Genomic DNA, 27,740 nt, shown 5'->3' on the forward strand with positions numbered 1-27,740 from the left:
ATGACATTGTCGAAGTTTTATGAGGAGGAGAAACGTCAGCAGCAGGTCACAGCATCACTTCGCCAAAATTTCCTACAAGAAACAACAATTCTTCGGCATGATATGGACAATTCACTGTCTCTGCTTACTACTCAGTTGCAGCAAAAATTTGATTTGCTTGATAGGAAACTGGCAGAAATCGAACCGAAAAATAAGACCAACCAAGATTTATCAACTTTGGAACAGAAATATGAAGCTCTTGAACAAAATTGCAAAAACTTGAAGAGAGAAAACACGGAGTTGCAGAACAAATTCAGTCTTGTGGAAACAAAACTACTGCTAATTATAAACAAAGTGAAAAACCTTGATGAACAGAAAACTGGATTATGTAATTGCGCTAAAACTAACCTTTCCATTCAAAATAAAGAATTAGCAGTATTGAGAAATAAATCAAATTTGTTAGACCAAGAAATGTTAAATTTGACCCAGTTAGTAAGCTTACAACCACTTCAAGAAATTAAAACTTTACAACAAACAGTACACACAATTTTAGCACAGACAACTTCCTTGAGCATGAACGAAAGTGCACGTAGTCAAGACTATCTGACATTATACAATATGACTACAAATTCGCTGAATGAACTTGATGTGCGCACGAATAGTAAAATAAAACAACTCGAAAATGATTATAACACTTCTGTTTATACTATAAAACACCACGTGGATGATCTCCTCAATGCAACGAGGGTTAATCAGAAAAACTCGATGATGTATTTGGAACATAGTTTAGACATACAACTGCAACATATTCAGAGGAATCAGAGTGAGATTTTGGATACATTATCTACGAATAAAATCAACGGTACCAATTTTGTTGCACCAGATGCGCATTTCGACAATACATGTCTCTTCAGTGATGCTCGTGACCAAAATATTTGAAATCCAAAGCATATATAAAAGATGAAGAGCTATAATCCAAAAGGTCCAAAAAGTAAAGCCAAATTCGTAAAAGGAATCAGAGCTTTGCATGAGGGAGATACATTCCTTAATTTATAATAATTCCTAATATTTTGTAACAGCAAATTTCAATAACACATAAAATCCGTATTTTACGAAACTACGTGAAATTGAAACGCGAGACTATCTAAGGCACTCCCAGTTACAAAAACAGATAGATGACAGCACAGAAATAGGTAAAAATTAATTATTCTGATATATATTATTTTTTGTAACAGGAAACTTATAAAAATGACCATATCACTTATATTCATGTCAAGACCGAAGTGCTGACTACTAGGCTGGTGATGATCTCGGGGACGAAACGTCCACCAGCAGTGGCTTCGACCCAATTGTTGTACATAGTTATCAAATGTAACTAAAAACGTCAGACGCGCGTTTCTTCTACATAAGACTCATCAGTGACGCTCAGATAAAAATAGTTGCAAATCCAAACAAGTACAAAGTCTTAGAGCATTGAGGATCCAAAATTCCAAAATAAACAATTCACAATGCATACACGCGAAATTCAGCATTTTGTAGGTATTTTAGTCTCGACGCCATCTGAATAACTTTCGAGGGTATTGAAGAATGTCGACGATTATTAAACCTGTTGTAAACATAAACATAGATATAAACGGAAAGCAAACTCATGAACTTGTATTTTTCGAGGTTTCATATTTTAATAATCGTTTTTACCTGTACAAGCCAAGTGTTTGTTGATCGAACCAGTTAATCAAATGGTTTACCCTTGTTTTCTTGTCAATGTTGACATTCTTTTACTTTACAGTTTACTAGTTTATCACCCCTAGTTCATGTGTAACATATATCTCGATAAGAGGCTAAATTGACGTTTACCTGAATACCGATTTGTTGACGTCGGATTAGTCACTTGCACGTGAATAATTTATATGGACTGTTACTATGCTTATTTGACAAAACGTAATCAAACTTGATGCTAAAGTCAAGTTTTTACTTAACATTTTATTTTCATTTATGATTGAACAAAACAAAATATTATTTTTTCTTCATTTTATTGTTAGTTTCTTTTTATCAATATTTGAAATTGCATTGAACAATGCCATTCATAAGTTATTGTCATTGAGTTGATGCAGCTAACCAGTTATTTAGCCTAGTAGTGTTTCCTGTTTTCTTGGGTAGTTCTTTATATTAATTTTGATACGCATTATTTTTTAGTTGCTATTGAAAATGTTTAGTATAGTGTCTACAATTGATAACATGTAGCTTACATCTACCGTTTTTCAAAGAAGAATCGAATTTAATACTTATTTAAACTTTAAATCTTGTATAAGGTTAAACATAATAGGTCATCAAATTATCTGTTTTTTCCAAATCCAGTTTTACGCGAAAGATAATAGTATTTTCAATTTTCAATTTTGTATTACCATATAAACTCTACAGTTTGTGACATATAACAAAACCAAAATCAAACGAAGAACTTTGTAACTCAATATATAAATATATATATATATACAGGTTCAAGTAAATATTAAAGGGTCCCCTGTCCTCAATTTTATTGACTTTTTGATTAAAGATCCTAGTGAAATAACTTGTGTTGGTGTTGATTGGTTATGTATACTAATATATATACCTTTATCATTGTCAATGAGATTAGCAAATGTACTATCTTATATGAAAATGCAATTAAAAATAAGCTTATCTTATATTTGAATTGAAACAAATTTTTAAGAAATGTTTCTCATCATCTAGCTATATATATATATATAGTACTTTGCTTTTTTTAAATTCTCGTTTTGCGAAGTTTTCGAATGACTTCCTTTTCAAATAATAATGAATGATTACTGATTTTTAGATATGTAATTAATTTTCTATATTCTAAATTTGAGTTAGAGAGGTAAGGTTTTATCAATAGATTAAGAATACCGTCAGCTTTGAGTGAATAAATGTGTAGCTAAAACTTTAATCTGAATAAATGGTATCCTGGGCTAGTAGGGGTAAAAGAGTGACAAAAGATACCAGAGGTACAGTCAAACTAAAAAATCGAAAATAAACTGACATCGCCATGACTAAAAATGAAAAAGACAAACAGACAAACAATAGTACACATGACACAACATAGAAAACTAAAGAATAAGCAACACGAACATCACCAAAAACTAGGGGTGATTTATATTTATGTCTTTCTATGTTGTAATGGTACACCATTGATTAAGGTTATATTGAAGGATGATACCTAAAAACGTTTAAGGTTCATCAAAAGGAATTGAAAAATTAAGGCAGTATTTTCACCTCAAAATTTACTATAAGTGCAGACAAACTGGTATATCTAGGAATCTTTTAGGCATGGCAGGAACTACATATATAAAAATAATATGTAGTATAAGTTTCAGAAAATTAAAAACTTACCTTAATTTGATGTCCAGTTTTTGCCAGTCTGCAGAAGATAGCAAAATAAACAAACACCCTAGTTTCCTTTGATACGATCCACTCTGCTACACATTTTAAATCACCTATTGTCTGCAGATACTATTGTCCATCTATTGTCCATTTAAATAAATACTACTCACAACATGTTTTACATGAGGGGAGATTCTTAAGCTTCTTTCAAAACTTAGTTTATTTTGGCATCTTCTGCAGGAACGAAAAAAAAAAACTGGATAGCAAAAACTAGGAAAGTTTATAATTTTCTAAAACATAAAATGCACTTAAAATTTATTTAACCAGTTCCTGCCATCCCCTAAAACTTTTGCAGGTAAATAGGTTTGTCTGTATTCAGAGTAAATTTGTCTTGTAAATAAGGCTATATAAGCCATACGATAATGATGAACATTAACCCCGCAAGAACCTGATGTCCAGTGGATGTCGTTTGTTGATATGGTTCAATGATTGTTTCCCGTTTCTATCATATTTGTGTCTATCAAGATTAGACCGTTTGTTTTCTCGTCTGAATTATTTTACAGTAGTCATGTGTTGCTTGTTGTTCGGTGTGAGCCAAGGCTCCGTGTTTTTTTTGTAGTCCTGTTTGATTTCATATAATAGGATGAAACACTATGCAAATAATCGTTTTTACATGTATAACAATACGTTTTTGTAGATCGCAACAGTCAATCAAATGGTTCACTCTTATGTCACAAACAGTGTTGAAATTGTAATTCACATAAATACGGATTTAATGACGTCAAATTATTCACTTGCACGTGATTAACTCATGACGATGCCTTTCATTAATGATTGAACACAAATAAAATATTTTCTATTTTTCTATATCTCATAGCTAGTATCCCTTTAACATGTTTGATAAACATCAATATCCAAAATTGTATTGAACAACGTCAGTCACATGTTATTGTCCTTGAGTCTAGGCAGCAAACCAGTTGTTCAGCCTACAAGTTTTTCACTTTACCTAAGTGTTTTTTTAATAAGAACGGTAACATGTATATTTTAATTTGTTTTAAGTGACTATTAAACTTGTTTAATATGATGAACAAGAAAAGTAATTTTGTAAAATTTTTATAATTAAGAGTTTTTTGTAGTGGTTATCGAAATTGTAAATTTCTAATTATAATAGATAAGAGTAGGAAACTAAAAATTTTACTTTTATGAACTTGTAGATTACACTTACCATGCCTACGGGTTTGCAAAAAAAATTAAAAACAACACGTTTAATAATTTCTTGCGTCCGAAGCGCTTTTCTGGATAAATGTTCAACCGGAACGCTCAAAGCCAAACATTTGATATCCGAAGATGGATAAGTACCAAAACCATTGAAGAGCTATAAGTAAAAATTACCTAAAATAAATAGCCAAATTCATTTAAAGCCACCTTGTCTGAGAGAGTGGAAACCTTAGTTTCTTAATAATTTCAAAATTTATTAACGGACACTTTTGGTAAAAAAATTTAAATCATGTCAGTACCGACGTTCTTACTACTGAGCTGATGATAACCTCGGGGACTAATAGTCTACCAGCCAATGTATCGACCCAGTGATGTTAAAAACATAAAACTAGGAGTGCATTTCTTTCAAGCCAAAATTTTGTAATCTTTGTGTAGCGTTTGTTGTTGTTTCCAAAACGCTACAAAAGTAGAAACAGATAAATCGTTTACTCGTTTTTATTGATCCTGTTTGAACTTTCAATAATACATGAACATGTTGATGGTAACCAGAAATTTTACAAACGTAGAAACAAATTCATCGTTTAATCATGTTGAAGGTAGAATAAAATGTAGCAGTTGTACTAGCAAACGATGAACGACAAACTGTAGACGCATTTCTAGCGAGTGCCAACGTATGTTAGAAACAAATGATTAAAACATGTGCGCGCTTAGCCGTTTGCATCGTTTGTGTTAGAAATAAATGCACTCCTAGTTTCATGTTTCGAGCGTTCAATTGTTGGAAACAAATTAGCAATGTGAACTAGTAACTATTAAATACAAGTATAGAGATAATTTAAAAAAAAAAGAAAATGTTGATATGAATCTTTTAAACTTTTTATCATTGATTTTCTCATTTCATTTTTGTCAGAAAGAAAACAATATAACATTATTATTTTTTTTTGTTTCAGTGGCATTGACAGGACAGCTTACCTCTTCGCCATCGGTATCCGGTGTAATAAGGTTTGACAACGTAATTTTGAGTGTCGGTTATAATAACCTCCCTGCGTATAAAAGTACCGGCAAGTTTATTTGCGAGAGGAGTGGACTGTATCTGATTTCAGCATCTATCGCTTCGGATAAAAATTACGCTCAGTACCACTTGTACCTTAATAATAATGAGATATCACACACATTCATAAGTCATAGTAGTAATAATCCTTCTACAACGGTTCATACTGGTACGATTGTTCTAGCTTTGCAGTTACATACTTATGATAGTGTGTGGGTAATGAATGGTCCAACTAGTATATTCAATGGTAAATGGTCCACATTAACAATTGTTAAAATGAGATAGGCCAAACAGACATAAGAATTTGAAAATTTTGTGATTACGTGCAATTTTAACAAACAAAAGATTTAATTTTCAGATACATATGTTTTACTACATTAACTAGATTGACAATTGATAATGGGTATTTCAGACTAATGTTATTATCTAACTTACATGAAATAAATTGATTTACAAAAAACTTTGTCTTCTTGTCATGAAAATTATTTTCGTTTCCGGATGCTGACTAAAATACAAATTCTATCAGATTGAAAATGGACTTGCAAATATGGTAAACCATTTAAATAGAAGATGTCAAAAATCAAGTACAGATTCACTTAATTGATTAAAATTTTTACAAACAAGTGATGTCGGGATGTTCAATAAAATACTACGTACATACTATCAACCTTTCTGTGATATACGGTGACAGGTGTTTCGATGAAGGTCTTTCATGATCTTTGTGCAAAATATAGATTTCAGCATACAAAATGAAATACTACATATATACCAAATACTACATGTGGTATTGCCATCTTATGAAATACAATGAAACATGTTTTAAGAGACCACTTAAGGGAGAACAAGTTGTCTTTTAAAACAGGTGGTCTTTCAATACAGGTTCAAACTATATGAAATGTACCATGTGTACTACAGAGGAATCTAAATCTTATGGTCCTATTATACAGGATTTTGCAAAATACAGGTGGTCTCTAAAGCATTTTGACAGTATATGATTATAAATGATGAGTTGAAGAACTTAAAAGGTCATTTTTGTCATTATATCTAAAGCTAAGGTCAAACTTGGCAAGTTTCTGTTTGATCATAATTCTATCTAAATTTACAACAGAAAACATAATCCACAAGGTCACTCAAAGCTTTTCTCATTTCAACGGGAACGTGCACATGGGGTATATGAATGTGCTCACTGAAAAACTTTTATTGTTATAAGTCAAATGCTTATCTATAGTCACTTTTACTTCTTAAGAAACGTACTTTTTGTTTTAGAAATTTTTTGTAAGATACCTTGCTATAACAATTGACCTTAATCGTTGTAATCTAATTGAATTATATGTGTTAAATTTTTTTATCCTACGTCTGTTTAACTGTTCATTGTTTTACCATGCTTCACAACAAATGGATTCATTGTATATTGTTTTGGACTTCGTGGAAATTATAAAATATTTGTGGCAGAATAACTATTTTATAGGGTCGAAAGATTTGGGCAAAATTACGATATCAAATATCCAATAAGTTATATTGTATCTCAATCCACGGTAATAAATGAATACTGGAAACGTTCAGTGACCTCTTTTTTCAATTCTAGACATATATTCTGTTCTTAACTTGTTCCAGTTTTATGATATCTTGTTTGATAATCTCCGTGATCTTGTGGTATTGTGCTGTGATATATTGTGGTAGCGTGCTTACTTACTAAATTGAGAAAGGCCATGAACTTGTTCTCGCACGGTTAAAACCAAATACACAATTGGAATCTGCAAATTCTTTATTAATCTCGCATCAATTTAGGAGTAAAAGGGCCTGTAGGGTGACATGTCTTCATGCTTACTATTATGATTTAAACTATACTTTTACTTTCAATTTGTCGATGTATTACAAAACAGGGCTCTTCTTTGTATTGTACTAACATACTTTTATCCTGAATATGTACCAAACTTTCTATTTTACGTTAAATAGCAAACCGTCGTGATCTGTATCTCGAAGTGGTATAAATATAGTAAATAGTTACAAGTTATCTTTCCCAAAAATTTACAATAGAGAGTCAACTTGAATATTAATACAAAGAATTAAGTTGTGCTTTAATAAAGTAATGAAAGTGACAATTCTTTTACAAGCTAAATTTCAATGTTAATGATTAATTTGACAATGAATACATCCGCTATTAGGTATAATAGATTTTTTTATCAGTCAAGCAAGATGTTTCAAGGAGAAAAAGCAGTTTTAAGGGTATCAACATTTATTTGCGATAATTCAATCAAGTTACTTACTAGTTAATTACTATCTTCATACAGTTGATAGGTTGGGCTAGCTATAAAACCAGATCATATCCACCATTTTCTACATACGAAAATGCATGTTCCAATTAAGGAATATGACAGTTATTATCCATTCGTGTGATGTGTTGAAGCGTTTGATATGGCAATTTGAATACGGATTTGAATATGAATTTTCCTCGGAGTTCGGTATCTTTGTTATTTACCTTTTAATGAAAGTTCACTGATATTGAAAGAAGAATTTGGGCTTGTATCACGAATATACCATGAATTTTTTGTAAGAACTAAATTACCTCCAAAATAAATAGAATATAAAATAAACACATTGACGTCTGCGGTTTCTTAGATCATAACCTTTACAAGTCAGCTTTCAAACAAAAGGAGATAATTCTTCATAATCATCTTTTTCTATTTATAACAGATTTTATTTTATAATCGTTATTCAAATAGAGAAACAAAATTCAACGAGTGACCGAACAACTGATTAATTCACGAATGCGTGTAGAGCATGAGTTAAATAGCAGTGTTCCTTGGTCACGAATTGAATATTTTTCGATATTTGAATTTTTTGATTATTTATTCTTATCATTACGTTGGCAAATGGCTTTTAAAAAAAAAATGAAATCAAAAAAGACAATTTAAGGAACTATTTTTTTTTCTACGAGTTCACAATAGCGAGAATTTATGCTTGTTTACCGGTATATATATATCATCTACATTACCATTATTTCTATCTTGTTCGTAATTAAATTTTAACTGAAGCCTAGGAGCAATGGAGGATGGACAAGGGAGCTACTTTTTTAATTGATGGCAAACAAAACTATCGACCTTTCCTTCATAGACTTTTACTAAAAAAAAAAAAAATGATATATCTATATGACATGAGGGTGTTTTTTAGTCGTGTTTTTTAGTCTAACTTTTAACAGTGCCTGTATCTTTTCATAACTGCACACTGCCACTGGTTGATGTCATATAAATCTAATAAATGTTTATTGCTGACAAATTCCCGATTTAAAATTAACCAGTAATAATAATATTACACTTATTGAAATCCAAAACGTTACAACAAACACATTAAGATGGTGCCAATGGAACTCGCACCAACAATATGTTTTTAAACTTAAAGGAACACCACCGGCTTAACAGAAAATTAAAAAAAGAAAGTGGAGCTGTGGTGTAGTGGTTAGTTTGTCGGACTACTAACACAAAAGTCCTTGTTCGATTCCCGATAACTGGCCCATGTTAAGAGAGAGCCATATATTTTAAACGTAAACAAACACTCATATAGCTCTCGAAAAAGAGCAGGCTAATGCAGCTACAAGGCAGCAATCGCACCTGCAAAGTGGATAGGGACTTATATAAGTTGCAAAACTTGTTACCCAATCCAGTATAAATTGAATGTCTAAACTAACAATAGGACACTACAAATCGTCCCTTTTATTGTAAATTTTAGTATAAAAATAATAAAATTGTGTGAAACTGAAATATCCAAATATAGGAGAGGACTGTTACTTTCGTTTATTTTTGTTTTATTCAAAGAAAGTTCTTTTTGATACATTTGGAGAATATATTTAGAAAATTCATGGTTATTTAACAAAAACAAAATTACATCAAGATAACGGTTAGTATTGTTGAATTTATAGACAAGTCTATACTGAGTTTGATCATATTATTCATAACAGTTCAAGAAGAGGCGTATTGATGCCCATAAGAATACCTACAATTTATGAATAAACTTTATTGCCAAAACGTTTTTGCTTACATCCACATCATTTACACTTTGGTGGATAACCGTCTCATTGGTGATCATACCACTTCTTCTTATTTTTATATAAATATTATCAAGGGGCACTTAATATCAGAACTCATCTTATCAAACTTCCAGTAAGTATGTCAAACTAATTACCTTTACCTGCCTCGTCCGGACATTTTTGTAAGATTTATTTCTGCTATGTATCGATCTGATGAGTTAAGTCCTTTTCAACTGATTTGTTTGGTTTGTTCTAATTTTGTAGTGTTAAATCACTGACCCATAGGTTAGGAGATGTTTGGTGCCATCAAACTAGGTTAACCCAGCCTCATTGTATATGTGACTGCCCCAATTACGAAGCCTGCAGTTAAGTGGTTGTGGTTTATTGGTGTTTCTCATATTTGGTTTTCGTTTTTGTTTGTTTTGTGGATAGGTTTATCTTTAGTTGCGCCATACGCGTAGCACCGCTATTCGAGTGGGTTATCGACTTCAAACTAGTTTACCCCTGCCACATTCTGTATGTGGCTGTCCAAAGTGAAGAACCTGATTTAAAGGGGTTGTGGTTTGTAATATTTCTTCGTTCATTTATTTGTAAAAAAATCAGGCAATTAGTTTTTTCGTTTGAAATGTTTTACATTTGTCGTTTCAGGATCTTTTATAGCTGACAATGTGGTATGGGTTTTGCACATCGTGGAAGGCCATACAGCAACCCATACTTGTTAATGTTTATGTCATAATTGTTTCTTGTGAAGAGTTGTCTCATTGGCAATTACATCACATTTTCTTACTTTATATTGTTTCTTCTTCAGTGAATATCTCAGTAATAATATTGTAAATATTATCATATTGGTCTTGGCTTGGTATAAATCTAATATTCGGATTTTACACAAATAAAATGATTTGATTTGAGTTGATTTGAATTAGCTTGTGGTATAAAAAAGCATGTGAAAAAGAGAGTCATTGTTCAAATTTTTTTATAAATATATTTTTTAGCACAACCGGATTAACTGAACAATGGAAGTACAGCCTTTTCTAACACAGCACTTTTTTTGTCTTTTATCCACCTGAAACTTTTTACATTTTTTTTTTAAGTTTCTGATTGTGTGAGATATAAATTTAACAACAGATAAACCAAAACCAGCGGGTTTAAAATAAAGATACTTTTTGGTGATCCTGCATTATCTTATCTTATCTATACTTATCTTAAAACATTAAAATGGTAAACTTAAAAGCGAACATAATCTAGATGTATTCAAATTCATAAAAAAAATTTAATCTAATTTTTTTTAAATTTTTTTTTTAACCATTTCGTTGTATTATTGACAACATATTCTCGATTCAATGAACCCCATCCCGACGCTTTTGTTTGGAGGCTTGGTTTTAATATGATAATTTATTTTGAAAATTGAAGTTCCTTTGTTAACTTTCTTTTTTGAATTTCAATTTCTTCAGAAAATGTACATATTGTTTATATAACACCTTTCGTCACTTGATCTAGATATTTCATCAAAATCCAACATAAAATCATAATGTTTCAGTATGTATTTTTTGTTTGTTTCAGTGGCCTTGACAGCACAACTTAGATATATATATTCCCAATCCTCAGACGGTATAATGAAGTTTGACTACGTTATATTTAGTGTCGGTTATAAAAACCTCCCGGCGTTTTAAAGTACCGAGAAGTTCATTTGCGAGAGGACTGGGATTTATATTTTTTCTGCATTAATCACTTCAGGTGGCAATAACGGTCAGTACTATCTGTACCGTAACAATAATATGATATCAAACACATACATTAGTAATGACAGTGATATTCCTTCCTTAACGACAAATACAGATACACTTGTTTTTACTCTGCAATTACATGTTAATGATATTGTGTGGTTGAAGAATGGTCCAACAAGTATATACCATAATGAGTTTTCAACATTAACAATTGTTAAAGTGAATTAAGATAGGTCGAACATTTTTACGATTTTGTTATACAGTTTAGTGGCTACGCACAACTTTTTGTTCAGTAACATGTGTTCTACTTGACAAAAATGGCTATTTTGAATATCAAACATACGTGAAAACAACTTATATATAATCGCCTTCATCTATTTGTCATGCTATAATAAACATGATAGATAAAAAAAAGTTCTATATATTTTCGTGCTGTATACTGATTGAATAAATAGGTACAACTTACCAGGATAGCAATCTTCCATATATAGTTATTTGAATCATCCCCAGTTTTTGGTGGGGTTCGTGTTGCTTAGTCGTTAGTTTTTTTATTGTTGTATCTTATGTACGATTATTTGTCTGTTTGTCTTTTTCAGTTTTAGCCATGGCGTTGTAAGTTTATTTTTGATCTATGAGTTTGACTGTCCCCCTGGTATCTGTCGCCCCTCTTTTATCACGCCGATATGTCGAAAGTCAAAGGATATGAAATGCCTGTCTGTGTAGCAGCTAAGTATTAAGCAATGTCGTCTACTGGTTTGTAAAATATAGTACCTATATTGGGTCGTTTTTTTGCTAAAATGAATTTTTAATACGTCTTTATTGATTTCCTCTTTTTATCCTAATACAAAGACAATCACACATATTCAGTACGAAAGTATACAATATCAATATGTGATATGGTAGGATTAACACTGAGACAACTATATGTAGACCAAATCACGTGGATTAAAGGAATAGGACTGTCAAATATTTATAGAAAAGAAAATGTGGTATATTTCACAGAGAAATAAATATTACCCAGAGACATGAAACAGATGTAATAAAATTGAAAATGGAAATGGGGAATGTGTCAAAGAGACAACAACCCGACCAAAAAAAAATAACAGCAGAAGGTCACCAACAGGTCTTAAATGTAGCGAGAAATTCCCGCACCTGGGGGCGTCCTTCAGCTGGCCCCTAAACAAATATATACTAGTTCAATGATCTCAACCCTCCCCCTATACCTTTCGCCAATGTAAAAAAGTAAATGCGTAACAATACGCACATTTAAAATACAAGCCAAGCATTTTTCCAAGAGAAGTCCGAGTCTAATGTCATAAGATGTAACCAAAGAAAATAAACAAAATTACTATAATACATAAATAACAACAGACTACTGGCAGTTAACTGACATGCCAGCTCCAGACTTCAATTAAACTGATTGGAATATTATGATTTCATCATATGAATATCAGGCACAACCCTTTTCGTTAGGGGTTTAGTATCATACCATCATAACATATATGAGAAGAAAATAACCCGTGTCATGCCAACAACTGGTTTTTGAATAAATGTGTTTAGTTCCGATACAAAGACCCTATAAGTGAATCAATATTAACGCCAAAATATGCAATCTGTAATGACCTGACAACAGTATCGTAACTATATCCCTTCTTCATAAGTCTATTTAAAGGTTTTGTTAGTTTCTGAGGTGAATACTGACATTTTTGTGCTTTATAAAGAATATTTCCATAAACAATTGGATGTGAAATACCTGAACGTATAAGATGTCTGCATGTTGAGCTTTATTTACGAATGATGTCCTTATACCGATGATAAAATTTAGTAAATATTTTGACTAGTTTGTGATATCGAAAATTCTGGTGTATTTTTTTTTTCCCGGTAATACATAAATTTCTCTCGTTAAAATCTAAAACATTGTTACACACACGAAAAATTCTGTTTTGAAAGTTTTGAAAACAGGAAATTTATAAAACAGTTGAAGGAAATGAATGTTATTGTTGTTTATCAGTCCTAATTTCATTTACAGTAGAGCCTGGTTTAGTTGCAGTTGTATAAACAATTTGTTTTCGCATGGTCGACCGTTTCACAGCTATTACGAGTACTGCCTTAATTACATTCAAATCAGAAGGTAAATTCGTTTTTTAACAAAAGGATTATATCTTAAATCTTCCACTGTGACTACATGCACTAGCTATATGGGGTTTTAATATTAGACGAAAAACAACACCAGAATATGGCGGAAAGGCATCATGATGGCATAGCAATAACTTGTTCGTTACTAAATCTACTTGATTGTTATGTTCGTTTGGGCTGGAACATCAATGTCTTGAAGCGACACTTTAAGAATAATAAAAGGAAAATTAACATCAATTTCTCACCTATAATTCACGTCAGTCTTAACATTTTCAGGATATGTTTATAGTACAAGTGGCTACAGCTTACATTTAACGTTTGATCTAACTGGAAACGATTATAATTTTAAATTAAAAACCAATTGTTCAAAGAACAATTGAAGGTCTTTCCACCAATAAGGATCTATTTTGATATGAAAATATTAAATTCAGTTGAAAATGTCAGTTCCTACGGCTAAATGATATATAAATATGAATTTCAAGCAAAGGTCAAAATCTAGAACGTCCAATTAACCTATGACCTTGACCTCAATTTCAAGGTCAACAACCAAGGACCTAATATCAAAAGACCCCAGGCCTCTACTTTATATTGTTAATGAGTTATATTACCATACAACTAATATAAGATATGAAAGGGGGAAAAGTCGTGTCAAATGTTTACGTTCCCTTTTAACTAAAATTTACATTTAGAATTTTCTTGTTTCATGGATAATAAAAAAAAATATCGTCCATTTGGATTAAAAACGGGATGCATGACACTAGATTAACCTGACATTCTCGTTTTTTTCCGTGGACGAGTCTATTACGTTTTTGACACGTGTGTTGAAACTTAATATTTTCGTACGACATTTTTACATTTTTTTCTTTATCAGTTTTTGTTTTTGAAGATCATTAATCACCAAGTTTTCTGGAATTAATTAAGAGCTACGCGATTTTTTTTATTGTTTGTGAAAAGACGATTTAATTTGAACGTCCCCCTTTTTTACTGAAAATCATAAGACAATCTCATGCGATATTTATGACAGCTGAACAAGAATATTTCATCGAACTAAAATTTGAAATGATGACAAAATAGCATAAAACATTTTGTTAGAAAGGTGAAATGTATATTTATTTTGCATTTTTTTTTTCTGTCTTGAAAGATATTATTTTTCTTTTTTTTCCCGACCGACCCGACTTTTTCATGGGGAAAATCAGTAAACCAAGAAATTAAAAAAACCGTGGCCTTATATAATTTCTGAAAATAAGAAATAACAAGCCAAAATCATATTTTTTGACATGACCTTGGCCTTTGACCTTGACTTTATTTTCATATTTTTGGACCAAGAACCTCAAAACAAAAGACCCTAGGCCTCTATCACTTATGGTTTTCCAGTGACAAATTTATTTCATTTATTTCAATACAAAAGGGGAAATAACTCTCATATGGAGTCTTCGTACAGCTTCAGTGAAAATGAAACGTAACATCCTGAGGATATAACGAGCAATTTGGAAAAATAAATTTGTCGCTTTCTTTTACGGTTACGGAGATGATCTGATAACAAGAAAAACAGTGTTTGGGGAGATAAATCTTACAAAGAAAAGTGTTCGGTTAAACAGGGTCAGTATCAAAAGCGTATAGACTGTGTGATATCATATACAAAAAAACTAAGTGACATCTTTTGAAACATTTTTACACCACAAGAAAAAAATTAGGCGGAAGAAAAAAAAATTAAAAATTAAAAACCAATTGTTCAAAGAACAATTGAAGGTCTTTCATCTATTTTGATATGAAAATATTAAAATTCAGTTGAAAATGTCAGTTCCTACGGCTAAATGATATATAAATATGAATTTCAAACAAAGGTCAAAATCTAGAACGTCCAATTAACCGATGAACTTGACCTCAGTTTCAAGATCATAAACTAAGGATCCCAAATTAAAAGACCCTAGGTCTGTATTATGTATGGTTCATGAGTAATATCACTTTACGCATAATTCTAAATATAACAGGGGCAAAAATCCCATTTATTCTTTTCGCACCCTTCCAATCAAAATTTATAAGTTACGACATGTCGCAACTAACAATTTAATAAAAATAATTTGTTGAAATCTTATAAGGTTAATGAAAAAGAGTGAAAATAAGCCGAAATCAAAATTTAGAATTTGACCTTGACCTTTGACCTTGACCTAATTTTCATTTTTTTGGACCAAGGATCTTAAATCAAAAGACCCTAAGCCTTTACTTTATAATGATAATGAGTAATATTACCATACAACTAATATAAGATATAAAAGGGGGAAAAGTCGCATCAAATGTTTACGTACCCTTTTAACTAAAATTTTTAGTGTTACGCCATGTCCTAACCAATTTTGTGAAAATATTTTGTCGATATCTTATAGGATTTCTGAAAATAAGAGATAACAAGCCAAAATCATATTTTGAACATGACCTTGACCTTTGACATTGACCTCAATTTCACTTTTTTTTGACCAAGGACCTCAAATCAAAAGACCCTAGGCCTCTATCACTAATGGTTTTCCAGTAACAAATTTATTTCATTTATTTCATTACAAAAGGGGAAATAACTCTCATATGGAGTCTTCGTAAAGCTTCGGTGAAAATAAAATGTAACATCCTGAGGATATAACGAGCAATTTGGAAAAATAGATTTGTCGCTTTCTTTTACGGTTGCGGAGGAGATCTGATAACAAGAAAAACAGTGTTTGGGGAGATAACTCTTACAAAGAAAAGTGTTCGGTTCAACAGGATCAGTTTCAAAAGCGTATAGACTGAATGATATCATATACAAAAAAACTAAGCGACATCTTTTGAAACATTTTTACACCGCAAGAAAAAAATTAGGCGGAAAAAAAAAAAAATAATCATTCAATAGGTCTTTCCACAAGAAAGGTGGAAAGACCTAATTATCAATGACAGATTGTAATAATTTAAATCGTTTATACAAAAACACATCAAAATATTTTTTTTCTCTCTTGGTTTTAAATACTGTTTTCCGATAGATTATTAACATACTATATAGTACGTATAAAATCATTTCTGTAGATCACCGAAAGGGGAAGTGGTCTAGAACACAGTATTATTTTATTTAGGGGGTTCACTATACACGCAAATTTTGATTAGTCTTCACTTCAAGGTTAATCGAGCAAATTTTATTTAATAAGGCTTTTTACAGTTTATTTTACTTTACTACGGGCTCATAAGGATCTTAAATCTGATTTTATTGCTGTGTCCACAATAGACACAGCAATATTATTCTACGTATTTCACCTGTATCGGTTTGGACAATTCCATGGACTATTCGGGTACACGACAACTCGTACTTTTGGCAACTCGTACTCAACCAACTCGTACCCTATTTTTACCAACTCGTAACCATGTTTTATTTGATATTATTTATCTAGTTTATATGCATAGTTATTGTAACTTTCTTTCGTATATCATTATATAGCAAAATACAAATAAAAAACAACTTTCATTGTTAATAAAATGCAATCATAATTGTTTTAAATAAGCTTATCAAATGCTAATCGTTATAATCATTAGTATTCCTTAGAATTGATTGTTTGAAATTGTTTGGACGGAAAAGAAAATGCATGGCTTAAACGTTGTAAAAACCAAGCTTTGAGAAAAATATATAAACTATGGTGAAATGTATGATCATCTTCAATTGCAATTGCAAATAAACAAGGACCCTTTCCTAAATGTTATCATATCTTTTATCTTTTTTTAAATTGAAGTATAATTGTATTTTTTTATATATCCTTTTAGAAATGTAGTTAAATATATAACAGAAAAAAGTATTATGCTGTATTCTACATGTTCCATGCAGACTTTGATATATAAATTGTGTATTTCAACAGAGACATATAATATATGTATTATATGTCTCTGATCTCAATAATATTTTTCCCTAATCCTGTTATTGGTCCATGTTTTGGGGTCAATAATAGTATATATTTCAAAAAGCTGTATTTGTAGGACCCTTATTACTATTATTAATAGCAACAAATCCTTGTTAAAATGTTTTACGATTAAACTCTTACAATGTGTGTGTAAATATTAGTGATACTAGTGTTTTTTTTTAATACATCTCTCGTAATTCTTCTAAATATTGGCTTAATTTTTATTTTAACTTTTATACTTTTACAATCCAAATGTGCTACTGTATAATTGATGTCAATACGTATACAAAAGATAGTAGTATTGTGATGAAATATACATTTTAAAATATTGTGCAAACGTACATGCAGAAAGATTAGATCAGGTGTGAAGTTGTTTTGATAAGTTAATTAATGGCACGCTTCGTGTGTGAATAATGGCCGATTTACTGGTAATCGACATGCTTCAGGTGTGACACAATGATCAATGATCAATTAATCACCGGCACGCGAATAATAATAAATAATTTGTTTATTAAAGTATCACATATTATTGTATAGCAATATAATATTTCCCACAGAACGTAACCAAAAGTTAGCGTGCAATAAATTCTAATATTGCACTAGTGCAACAAATCTTCAAATTCATGACGTCATCAATGTTTAAATCTTAGTTTAAACCGATTTTTACATTCAAATATTATATTGCTATACAATAAAAGGGTTATTGCATGAATATTGGGGAATATTGTCCCTCGTAGAACATATATTGCACTCGCAAGCTCGTGCAATATAAAATTCTACTCGGGACAATATTCCCCAATATTCATGCAATAACCCTATATTACTTGTAATTTCTTATAGGTTAAACAAATTATCAATTAGCATTATAATGTTAAAAATATTTTCTACTAACACGAAAAAACTAAGACATGTTCAACGCAATGTTCACTAAAAAATATCCTTTTCATATTCTATGGATCTACCTCAGGGTGCACTGAGATACTTCAGGGAGTTAGAATATCCATATCTACGGATATAAACGTAGAAAACTTATATTATAATGCTAAAAAAATATTGGGTACGACTTAGTAAAAGTACGAGTTGCCGAAAGTACGAGTTGGCTGAGTACGAGTTGCCGAAAGTACGAGTTGACATGTATACTATTCCATACACACACCATTATGCTTAAGGGGTTTTCATATGTCATGTCAAGATGATATAGGCTATTTACCGTTGTTTGCCACAAAAAAAATCTGGTAAAGTCACTTTTCTGAAAAACCAATATAAATATAGTTAACATATTTATATATTTAATCTAACTGTGTTCATTGACCCGAATTTTTTAATGACAACACACACCTAAAATTCGTTTTGGTCTATTCCATGACATTTGCGCGGGAAATATTCATCAGAGACTTTAATAATTTTGATGGACGTTCATTTGGAAAATTTTACTATCTATTTTATGTGAACAATTGTCACATGTTTTTGTTTTTCATACATTTAAAGGATCAACGTTATTTAAATTCCGTATATCTTCATTTGACATCAGGTTTGTACGCATTTAGTCTCTTCTCTAGTCTATAATCAAAACTGAAGGCCGCGAAGGGACACATGTCATGATGACACGTGCTGCACAATCCCACACATTTCACATTATGTAATAAAATTCTACTGTTTGCGATAAAAATATTCACTGTTTACTGTAGGGGTGTTGAAATTAGGTCTTACATAGTTGATGCGTATCCGATCCGTGATTTGTATATATTTCAATGGTGCTCTCGGTAAGGCCAAAAAAGTATATGTTTGATTATGGGTACCTGACCGATCCTATTTTGAGCACCCACCCTAAGCCGTTTTATTGCCGTCGTAAGAAATAATCCAATCATTATAAATAGGGGAACTCTCGCCCCATGGACAAATTCACAACTCGGACCACACAATTCAAAATCATGGCACAAAAAATAAAATGGACAAAATAATAAAAAGAAAATGCTTTTTGAGAAAAAATTTGGTTGCTTATATAGGGAATCACTGAATCGTGACTGGAGCGAGCCCCCTCTTAGGTCAGTCAGTGGGCTCCCACTTTAGAAAATTTCTGGATTCGCCACTGGATATACAGTATCGAACAAAAGATAAAAAAGGGAACAATATGGTGAATTTTAGAGATTAATATTATTTCATGTACATGCATTTGAAATATTTAAGATATATTGTTTCCCTTTTTTTTGTTCTAGGTTTCACGGTGACCTAGCTTCCATTTTCGAAAACTGTGATTTAAATGCTAGTCTATTAGAGGGATATTTCCTTTTCATTGGTTGTAGATATGGAATCTTATTTTACCATGAAGTCAGATTTGAAAATGACTTTGGGAATGAAGATATCGTATAGACTGAATGTCAGTTTTAGTCTTATATATCTATAATACTAAAATTACGAGGTCCAATTTGTCAGCCGTCATCGCGTAAAAACGATGAATCAAAGAATTCGACTTTATATATAACTAATATAGTACAAAGGTGTAGATTAAAAATTACACCACTCCAGGCCCTTTTGTTTTCCACGTAATTAATATTGCCAATAATTAAGAAGTTCCGGATCGAGTCCGATACCGATACCAAAAATTAATAGTATATTCACCTGTTACCGATTACCTTATTTGTACGTTCCGCGTCTGACAGGTGCACCACCAAACGGTGTATTCAGGATTAATATGCTATATACATTTGTGTACACGGGTCGTATCCACAGGGTTGAAACTACTAAATTGTCAAATTGTAATCAGTTTAGACTTTCTAAGATACATTGTAACAATACAAATACTAAACTCTGGACTAAAAATAAGGCGTATAGGTACAGTTTTCAATTTGTTAGCCGGCATGACGTAAAACAGCGAATCAAAGAATTCAATTTTATTTACAACTAATACATGTATGTATATGACAATGCTGTTGATTAAAAAAATACTCCATTCCAGGAACTTTTGTTTTTCAAATAATTAATATTACCAATAATTGATAAGTTCCAGTTCGACGGTTTCAATCAGAAAGATTTGAAAGCAGAGAAAACTGTGTATCGTTTAATCGGCATAACTTTATCAGATAAAAATACTAATACTAAAATAAGGCTTGCACATAGTTATATACGTTAACTCAGTCATGGACCTGCGATACCACGTGTCTGTTCTAGTGTACTTTATAATTTTAGTCTTGCATGTACATAATTATGTGTACATATATCACTGATTCAGTGGCAATAGTAAATAGACACTGACAAGTCTTAGATAATATTTTATAGTTTTGAATGTTTTGTCCGTTGACTAAAATTAGGTGGAGGTTTGTGTGTTCTTATTTCCAACAGAGGTAAACTCAACACATATCAATATGTGCATGAAGCAAATTGATAGTTGCTAGATACGGAATGATTGTACCACAAGAAAGTTTAAACCTGTGTGTATATACTTAAAATATGATAAAAAAATCATGTCTTTTTCAGGACTTCTGAATCCAACCATGTAGTATGGAATGTTTTTGAGATGTGGTTTTGGTCGATGGATGTTAATGAAGGACCTGTAGTACAAAGTATATCACTGAATTTAGCTCTTTGTCTAAGTGTATTATTGAATACTTTGCTTTGAGCTCAGTTCATTGTTATGCAAATCATTCTTTGTGAAATAAAGATTTGACAGAAAACTCTCATGTACAAGGATTTGTCAAAGTAGTATCACCTCAATTTACAATGTAAGTATTAGGGAGATAAAAGCATTCTATATTGATTTGAACCAAATATATTATAAAAAAAAAGAACAAATTTACCCGAAAATGCTACTACCACTACTAGCAATATGATGCTAGGTTGTTTTAATACATCTGTACTAGCTGCCTACTGATGACTCGGTTCTGAGTGTAAATGGTCCTTCAACTATGCAGGGAAAAATTATAAGGCATATCTAGGCTTATCAATTTCTAAAACAATATTTCATCGTACATGTTTGAAATTTTTAAACAACCACAGAAATTTTTGCAGTTGAAATACATGTATGTATCCTGTCGTCGTCTTCCCAAGACGAATGGTTTCCAGATAATAACTTCAGTATAAGTAAAAAGGAAGCCTTAAAATTATAACATACTGTGGATTCCTTTATTTTCGTGGGTACCAATTTTCGTGGATTAAAGAAAGTTTGCATTTTCGTGGATATTTAATTTCGTGGTTTTGCCGAAGTCTGCATACAAGCCTATAGAAAATTTGTTAATCGTTGAACATTTAATTTCGTGGTAAGACTCTAGCCACAGAAGCCACGAAAATTGGTATCCAAAGAATAATAATGCATCCACAGTAATATTTATAATCATAAAAGGAAGCCTGGGATTGTTTTGGGGGGTTATAATATATATATACATGTAGTCCCTAAGGTTTAGGAATAAGGGTTCCAAAGGTGACCAAAACAAGCATTAATCTAGTGTCCGTACAAAAAATTGTGTATAAGTATTTCAATTGTTCTGAAATTGTACCATAATATTGAATACCATAAGTAGAAGGTTGAGGTCTATTTTGTGGGTTATGGGTCAAACAGTCTAGGAATTAAGGGCCAAAAACAAACATTTTTGTAGATTCCAGACAATAAATTTGAGTTATTTCTTTGTCCAGAATGGTTGTTGAATTACCTAAAACCTATGCTTTATGAAATCTTCTTTAAAAATTGGAGTTTAGATTTCTCTGTCCATAATAGCAGTTGAATCAACTTAAAATAATGCTATACATGTATATACACTATACAATGCAAAATTCACTTTACTACCAACTGATAAATTTAAGCAGTCTTTAATAGCCATTCAGTGATTACAAGCACTTTGATTATCATTTTAGGGTTATGCCCTTTCACAAATGGAAAAATTTCTCAAGTTTGTCTCAACTAAATTTAGTGAAATGTGTATATATAATGCTTATTACCTCTAAACTCAGTTTAAGTTCAATTTTTGGCAGCTTCACTTTATGTACCCTTTTAACGTTATATGCTAGGCAGAGCTCCAGATAAGAATTCACAAATTGGGGTTTTAAACCCACCATTTTCTTAAATAATTCACATGTAATTGGGTGATAAAGTTTTTTAATTGCATTATCAATTCCAATTCACCCCTCATGTTAATATCAAATTGGGTTTTTCACCCCCAAGCTCCTTGATGTATTGGGTTTTTTCCATCAACACAATATTGAATATTTTAGGCAATATCAACCCCAGATTAGTTTCCATCTTAAATATGTTTCTTTCTTTGTTTAGCTGTTTTATTTGGGTTAGGGTTAGGGTTAATTGCTAGATGTTTTATTTGGTTTATTCACTGAGGAGCAATTTTAGGTTTAATGTGCGTCCCGTTTCAAACCTTCTGCTGCTATTCAATATTTTTACCGGACATTCACTTTCGTTTTAATTCAATGTGCGTTATGATAAATCCTTTGCAGTGCGAAAAAAGTCTGACTACATGACACACGCTAATTGGATAAACACAGAGAAGATCAAAAACAAGTGTACCGGAACGCAACGGAAAACTCCAATTCAGCTACTTGATGCAAGGATCTATTTTTAGATCGAAAAGAAATTTCCAATTATAGATATTATAAGAATAGTTTACGCGACGACTCCACACAGATAAGGGTAAATAACGCAAACGGTAGCCAATAAAAGGGTTGAGAACTCATGGTTTTGGCATATAATTGGGTTTTCCTTTGAATTTATTGGGTTTTTGAACCCTGCTTTGGGCAATTGCATTGGTTTTTTTTATTATTTGTATTGCGTGATCACGCAAATACGCAGCTTATCTGGAGCTCTGCTAGCGGGGGCATCATCACCATGACTGTATGACATTTATTTTTTTAATACTTAATGTTTTATTAAAATGAGTAGTTGAATAATTATTGTTGCAAACTCCATTAGAAATTTGATTTGAGATCATTTTTATACCACCACAAAAATTGAAAACTTTTTGGTTGTACATTTGTATCACGTTGACGTCGTCATCTTCATCCAAAGAATCAGCTTGATTTTAAAGTTTTCAAGTTGGTCCGATCAAAAACTGAATTCTTCGGGTTCTATGATATTCTGAATTTAACCATGTATTTAGATTTTGGATATTGGACCAAAATAGGTAAATGTCCAATTTGAAATTTTTAAGTTGAAGTTCTTTATAGACCACATTCAATCTGTGTCAGAAACCTATGTTGTGTCAACTATTTAACCACAATCCAAATTCAGAGCTGTATCTAGCTTGAATGTTGTGTCCATACTAGCCCCAACCGTTCAGGTTTCCACCTCTGCAGTCGTATAAAGCAGCACCCTGCGGAGTATCTGTTCCATTCATTTGTTTTTTCTTAATTTGTGTGAATTAACATTGTTACAGTAAATGCTAATTACTACACTTGCATACCACAACAAATACTGTATTGGTACATGTATCACTTATATTTGTATCCATATAACAAAACAAAAAATGAAAAGGAATAATTTTGCAATACCTTTTGAGTACTAAATAGTAGATGTTGATGATATCTGCTTGACATGCTTCAAATTCGATCAGATTACTTTTGGAGCAGTTATGAGTCTTTGAAGCATGCTCACAAAGGTTCTTTTGGTGAAAATCAGAAATCATTTTTATTTTGGTCAAAATTTGTCTTTGCTTCGACCAGCTTTGGAGGAGATATAAAGAATTGATATAAATCAGCACAGAGGTTTACTTCCGATCTTATTTAGCCCCAATAATCATGTCAGACTTAAGCCATTGTCATTACTTAAAACCAATAAATGTATTCTAATCTGAGGAAGAAATTCAACATTTTAATTTTTTTTTTTACCAATGATACTGACGATCCACCACAAAGTAATGTAAATAGAACCATACCAATAGTAAGCAAATACATATAAAAAAAGATGAGGTATGATTGCCAATGAGACAATTCTCCACAAGAGACCAAATCGACACAGAAATTAACAATTCCCAGCTACAAAATGTATCCAAAACCAAAGATGTAGAACATGTTCTATCATAATCATTTGATAACTAATGTAATTACTGTCTCCCCATGTCTGTATTGAACATAAAAAAATATCAAATAAATAACACTCCTAATGCTCAGATCGGTTGTCACCGTGCAACACAGTTATTAACACCATATAGGAAAAACATAGAACTTTATTGTCATAAGACACTGTCAAACATCCAAACACACTATCCACACTCATCTGTGTCCACACTTGTAGAAACTGAAAAATGAATTATTTTTAAGATTTAAGCCTGATGTTAAAAATCGAAGAAATCCACTGGAAATTTTAAATGGCAGAACGCGTCGGCTATAGTGACAATTACTGGTGTAAAATCACAATGTGTTGATGATGAACTTAATATTTTTTATTCAACAATGTTCTAGGCATGACACACACAAAAATGAAATATTTGATAGAAATCAGTCCTTACAACCAACACGATTTTTTTTAATTTTATACAATTTTATACTTGCGTAGCTTAATGTGTGTTTTTCATTCCAGAGGTAGAAGCTAAAGGTGAAACTGATAATATAAATAAACAAGAAGTACACAAACTTCTACACAATTATGAAATGGATCAGATATACCGGAAATCTTCTTCACTTACTTCTGAAGGATGCTTATCGTTTTGGCTACCAGAATCAAAGTTAGAGGATATAGAGATTTTAGATGGAGATTCATTACGGATAACAACAAAGAAGAACAGTCCTTTTATAGGTTTGTTTATTTGAAGAAAAGACATGTCTTGAGTTAAATACGCATATATAGCATCCACAGCGACTATGAACTAAAAATGCCATAACAACAAGAAATAAAACCCCTAAAAACGTTAAAAAAAAAAAAAAAATTCTACACAACAATATAAACACACAAAGACTGACCACCACAAACCCCACTGAAACATGTTAACCACGGCTACTTGATACATCCATGTTAACAAAGTGGGTCAGAGCCAAACAAAATGGACCGGGAATCGCGCTAATCTAAAGCAAGACATGAATTTACAGTGATCCATAATAAAGCTTGACAGAACGATTTTGAATACTTCGAAATTCTATATTAGCTCGAGAACAGTTAAGAACAATGTCGAATTTATTTACTGGAGTTCCTTAGTACTGTATGTGATCTGAGCTTTGTAATAACGTTGGTACTCAGTTCATCAAAATGCTGTTTTATGTAAAAGGAAAAGAAGAAAAAAAGGTATGATTACCGATGAGACAACTAACCACCAGAGTTCAAATTTCAAATGACATGGATATTTTAGATTTTAGCTATTTTAATAAAGCTATATGCATTTAACAAAAAAATATGATTGATTTATGAAAACTGAGTTTAATTATTTTTAAGTATACATTGATTGTATAACATAAGTAGAATTATAAAGGATATTTTATTTTCAGAAAACTTAACGAAAGTGGAAATTGAATCGTCAACTGTGTCAAATTTTTCAGGAGAAGAAGTTGGTGCAAATTGGACTGATAAAATTATGTCTATGAAATCTAATGAAAGAGAAACGACTCCAGCTGACGATAACAACGACGACGAATGGGTATTTATTTATTTGTCAGTTACTTAATTACGTTCTAAGTGTTCCTAAAAAATGTAGCATTTAATTTATTAGTATTACCACGTGCTTGAAAAAGACAACTTAATATTAGACTAATAAAAGGATGAGAAAACTCATTTACAACGTCGATTTTAAAGGCTATTTGTAAAAATAGACCTCAACAAAAATGAACGAAACAATAAACCATTTTGATAAATGGGAGGAAATATTTTCCGGAAAAAAGATGAGCTTGGTCGCTAATGACAGAGACATATTATACCATGTATAATATCTTCATATTTACTGAGCAAAAGGATCTTTGTTGGCTGTCATTGTAGAATCAGGTTAGTGATTATAGGTGGCAAAATCTTCAAGCTCCTTACACAATAAGTCTTGGAAAATGTCTTTGCCAATGGTTTCCGTATTCTACCCTAATTTTAGTTAATACCCTAAAATAATTTAATTGGGATGATCGGTCAAGGCAGACCGGCCAAATTTGATGTTCTACTTTGTTTTGTGTTTGCTCAATGTTAGAACGTTTAATAATAGTTTCAGATCAAGAACAAACTCATAAATATTTCAGATTGTTTTGTTGAATTAAGGAATATAATGCTATTTAAGAACTCATTGAGTTTGTTATAGTTTCATGGGTGTTTTTTTCACTTTGTGTATATTTTTCGTGCTGACTGACTTGAAGGGTTTGAAATATTAATTAACTTAACACGAAACAAATGATAAAAAAACCCATTGAGCATGGCCATGCATTAGTTTGTGCCTTATGTAGTCATAATGAAATGTATTAGAAAATAAAATTTTGTTTTTGTTACTAACGTAGCTCTAAGCAAACATTTCAAAATTTCAAACATGGTCCAATAAGTCATGTACAGTCATAGAAAAGCTCGAAAACGATGCTTATGATTAATACTGCCTAATGACCGATAAACAATTATAAGGCTCATTTGTTGTTTAACGTGACCAAGTTTTAATCATTTCGCTAGAGTTTTCTGTATTTATATGGGCTGAAGCACAGACACTATTAAAGACAATTTTAATAAAGATATATGGTACACTTTCATTGTTAAAAATCATAAGGATCATCGATCTAGGAAAGTGTTTGTTTGTATCTTACATTTAAAAAAATCTACTAACCTTTTTGTTTTTCAGGATGACTAAGTTCTTACTTATGGGAAATGAATCTCAAAGGAAGATAAGAATCTAATGGAATAATACATTCTACACAGACTTCAGTAATAATATGGATTTTTATATACCGTGATGATGGAGATATTTTGACAAATGAGCCATGTAACAGGATTATGTTTCGCTGTTATGTAATAGAACAGGACTGTAAATAGGAACTAATATTGAATTGTTACAATTCTAGTGTTACGACTGTGGTGCAGGTTCAAATTGTGCAATAAAATAATTATACACATGCTTTTAAGAAAGAGTATACTGTCTTCCTTTTTACAGCATAAACAGGTATTAATGGGGGGGGGGGGGGGGGGGGTGTTTTCCGGGTAGATAGTTGAATAAGATAAAGCCTGGTGTATTTGAGATTCAGGAATCAAAAGTGATAACATAAAAAAAACCGGACAATTGTTTAAGTAGAAAAACTATGGAATTTTTCTTTTGAGAAAAATTTATAAAAGGCGTGTGGTTCAAAGACCTGGCTGAATAACAATCGATGGGATATCCTGAAGGCAATTTTAATAAATAAATTACAAAGATTATCGATCTAGGCAGGTGTTTGTTTGTATCTCACATTTCAAA

The 27,740-nt window shown here is 31.5% G+C and overlaps 1 protein-coding gene across 1 annotated transcript; it reads left to right on the forward strand.

The window, feature by feature from the left end:
* LOC134727860 (spindle assembly abnormal protein 6 homolog) lies at window positions 1–27,404 on the forward strand. Its single transcript, XM_063592254.1, has 4 exons — window positions 1–802; window positions 24,923–25,138; window positions 25,822–25,970; window positions 27,132–27,404. Exons 1-4 carry the CDS (start codon window positions 1–3, stop codon window positions 27,138–27,140), a joined length of 1,176 nt encoding a protein of 391 aa, XP_063448324.1. The 3' UTR covers window positions 27,141–27,404.
* Window positions 27,405–27,740: the final 336 nt, after the last annotated feature.

This window comes from Mytilus trossulus, chromosome 8 (genome assembly GCF_036588685.1).
Source record: "Mytilus trossulus isolate FHL-02 chromosome 8, PNRI_Mtr1.1.1.hap1, whole genome shotgun sequence".
NCBI lineage: Eukaryota > Metazoa > Mollusca > Bivalvia > Mytilida > Mytilidae > Mytilus > Mytilus trossulus.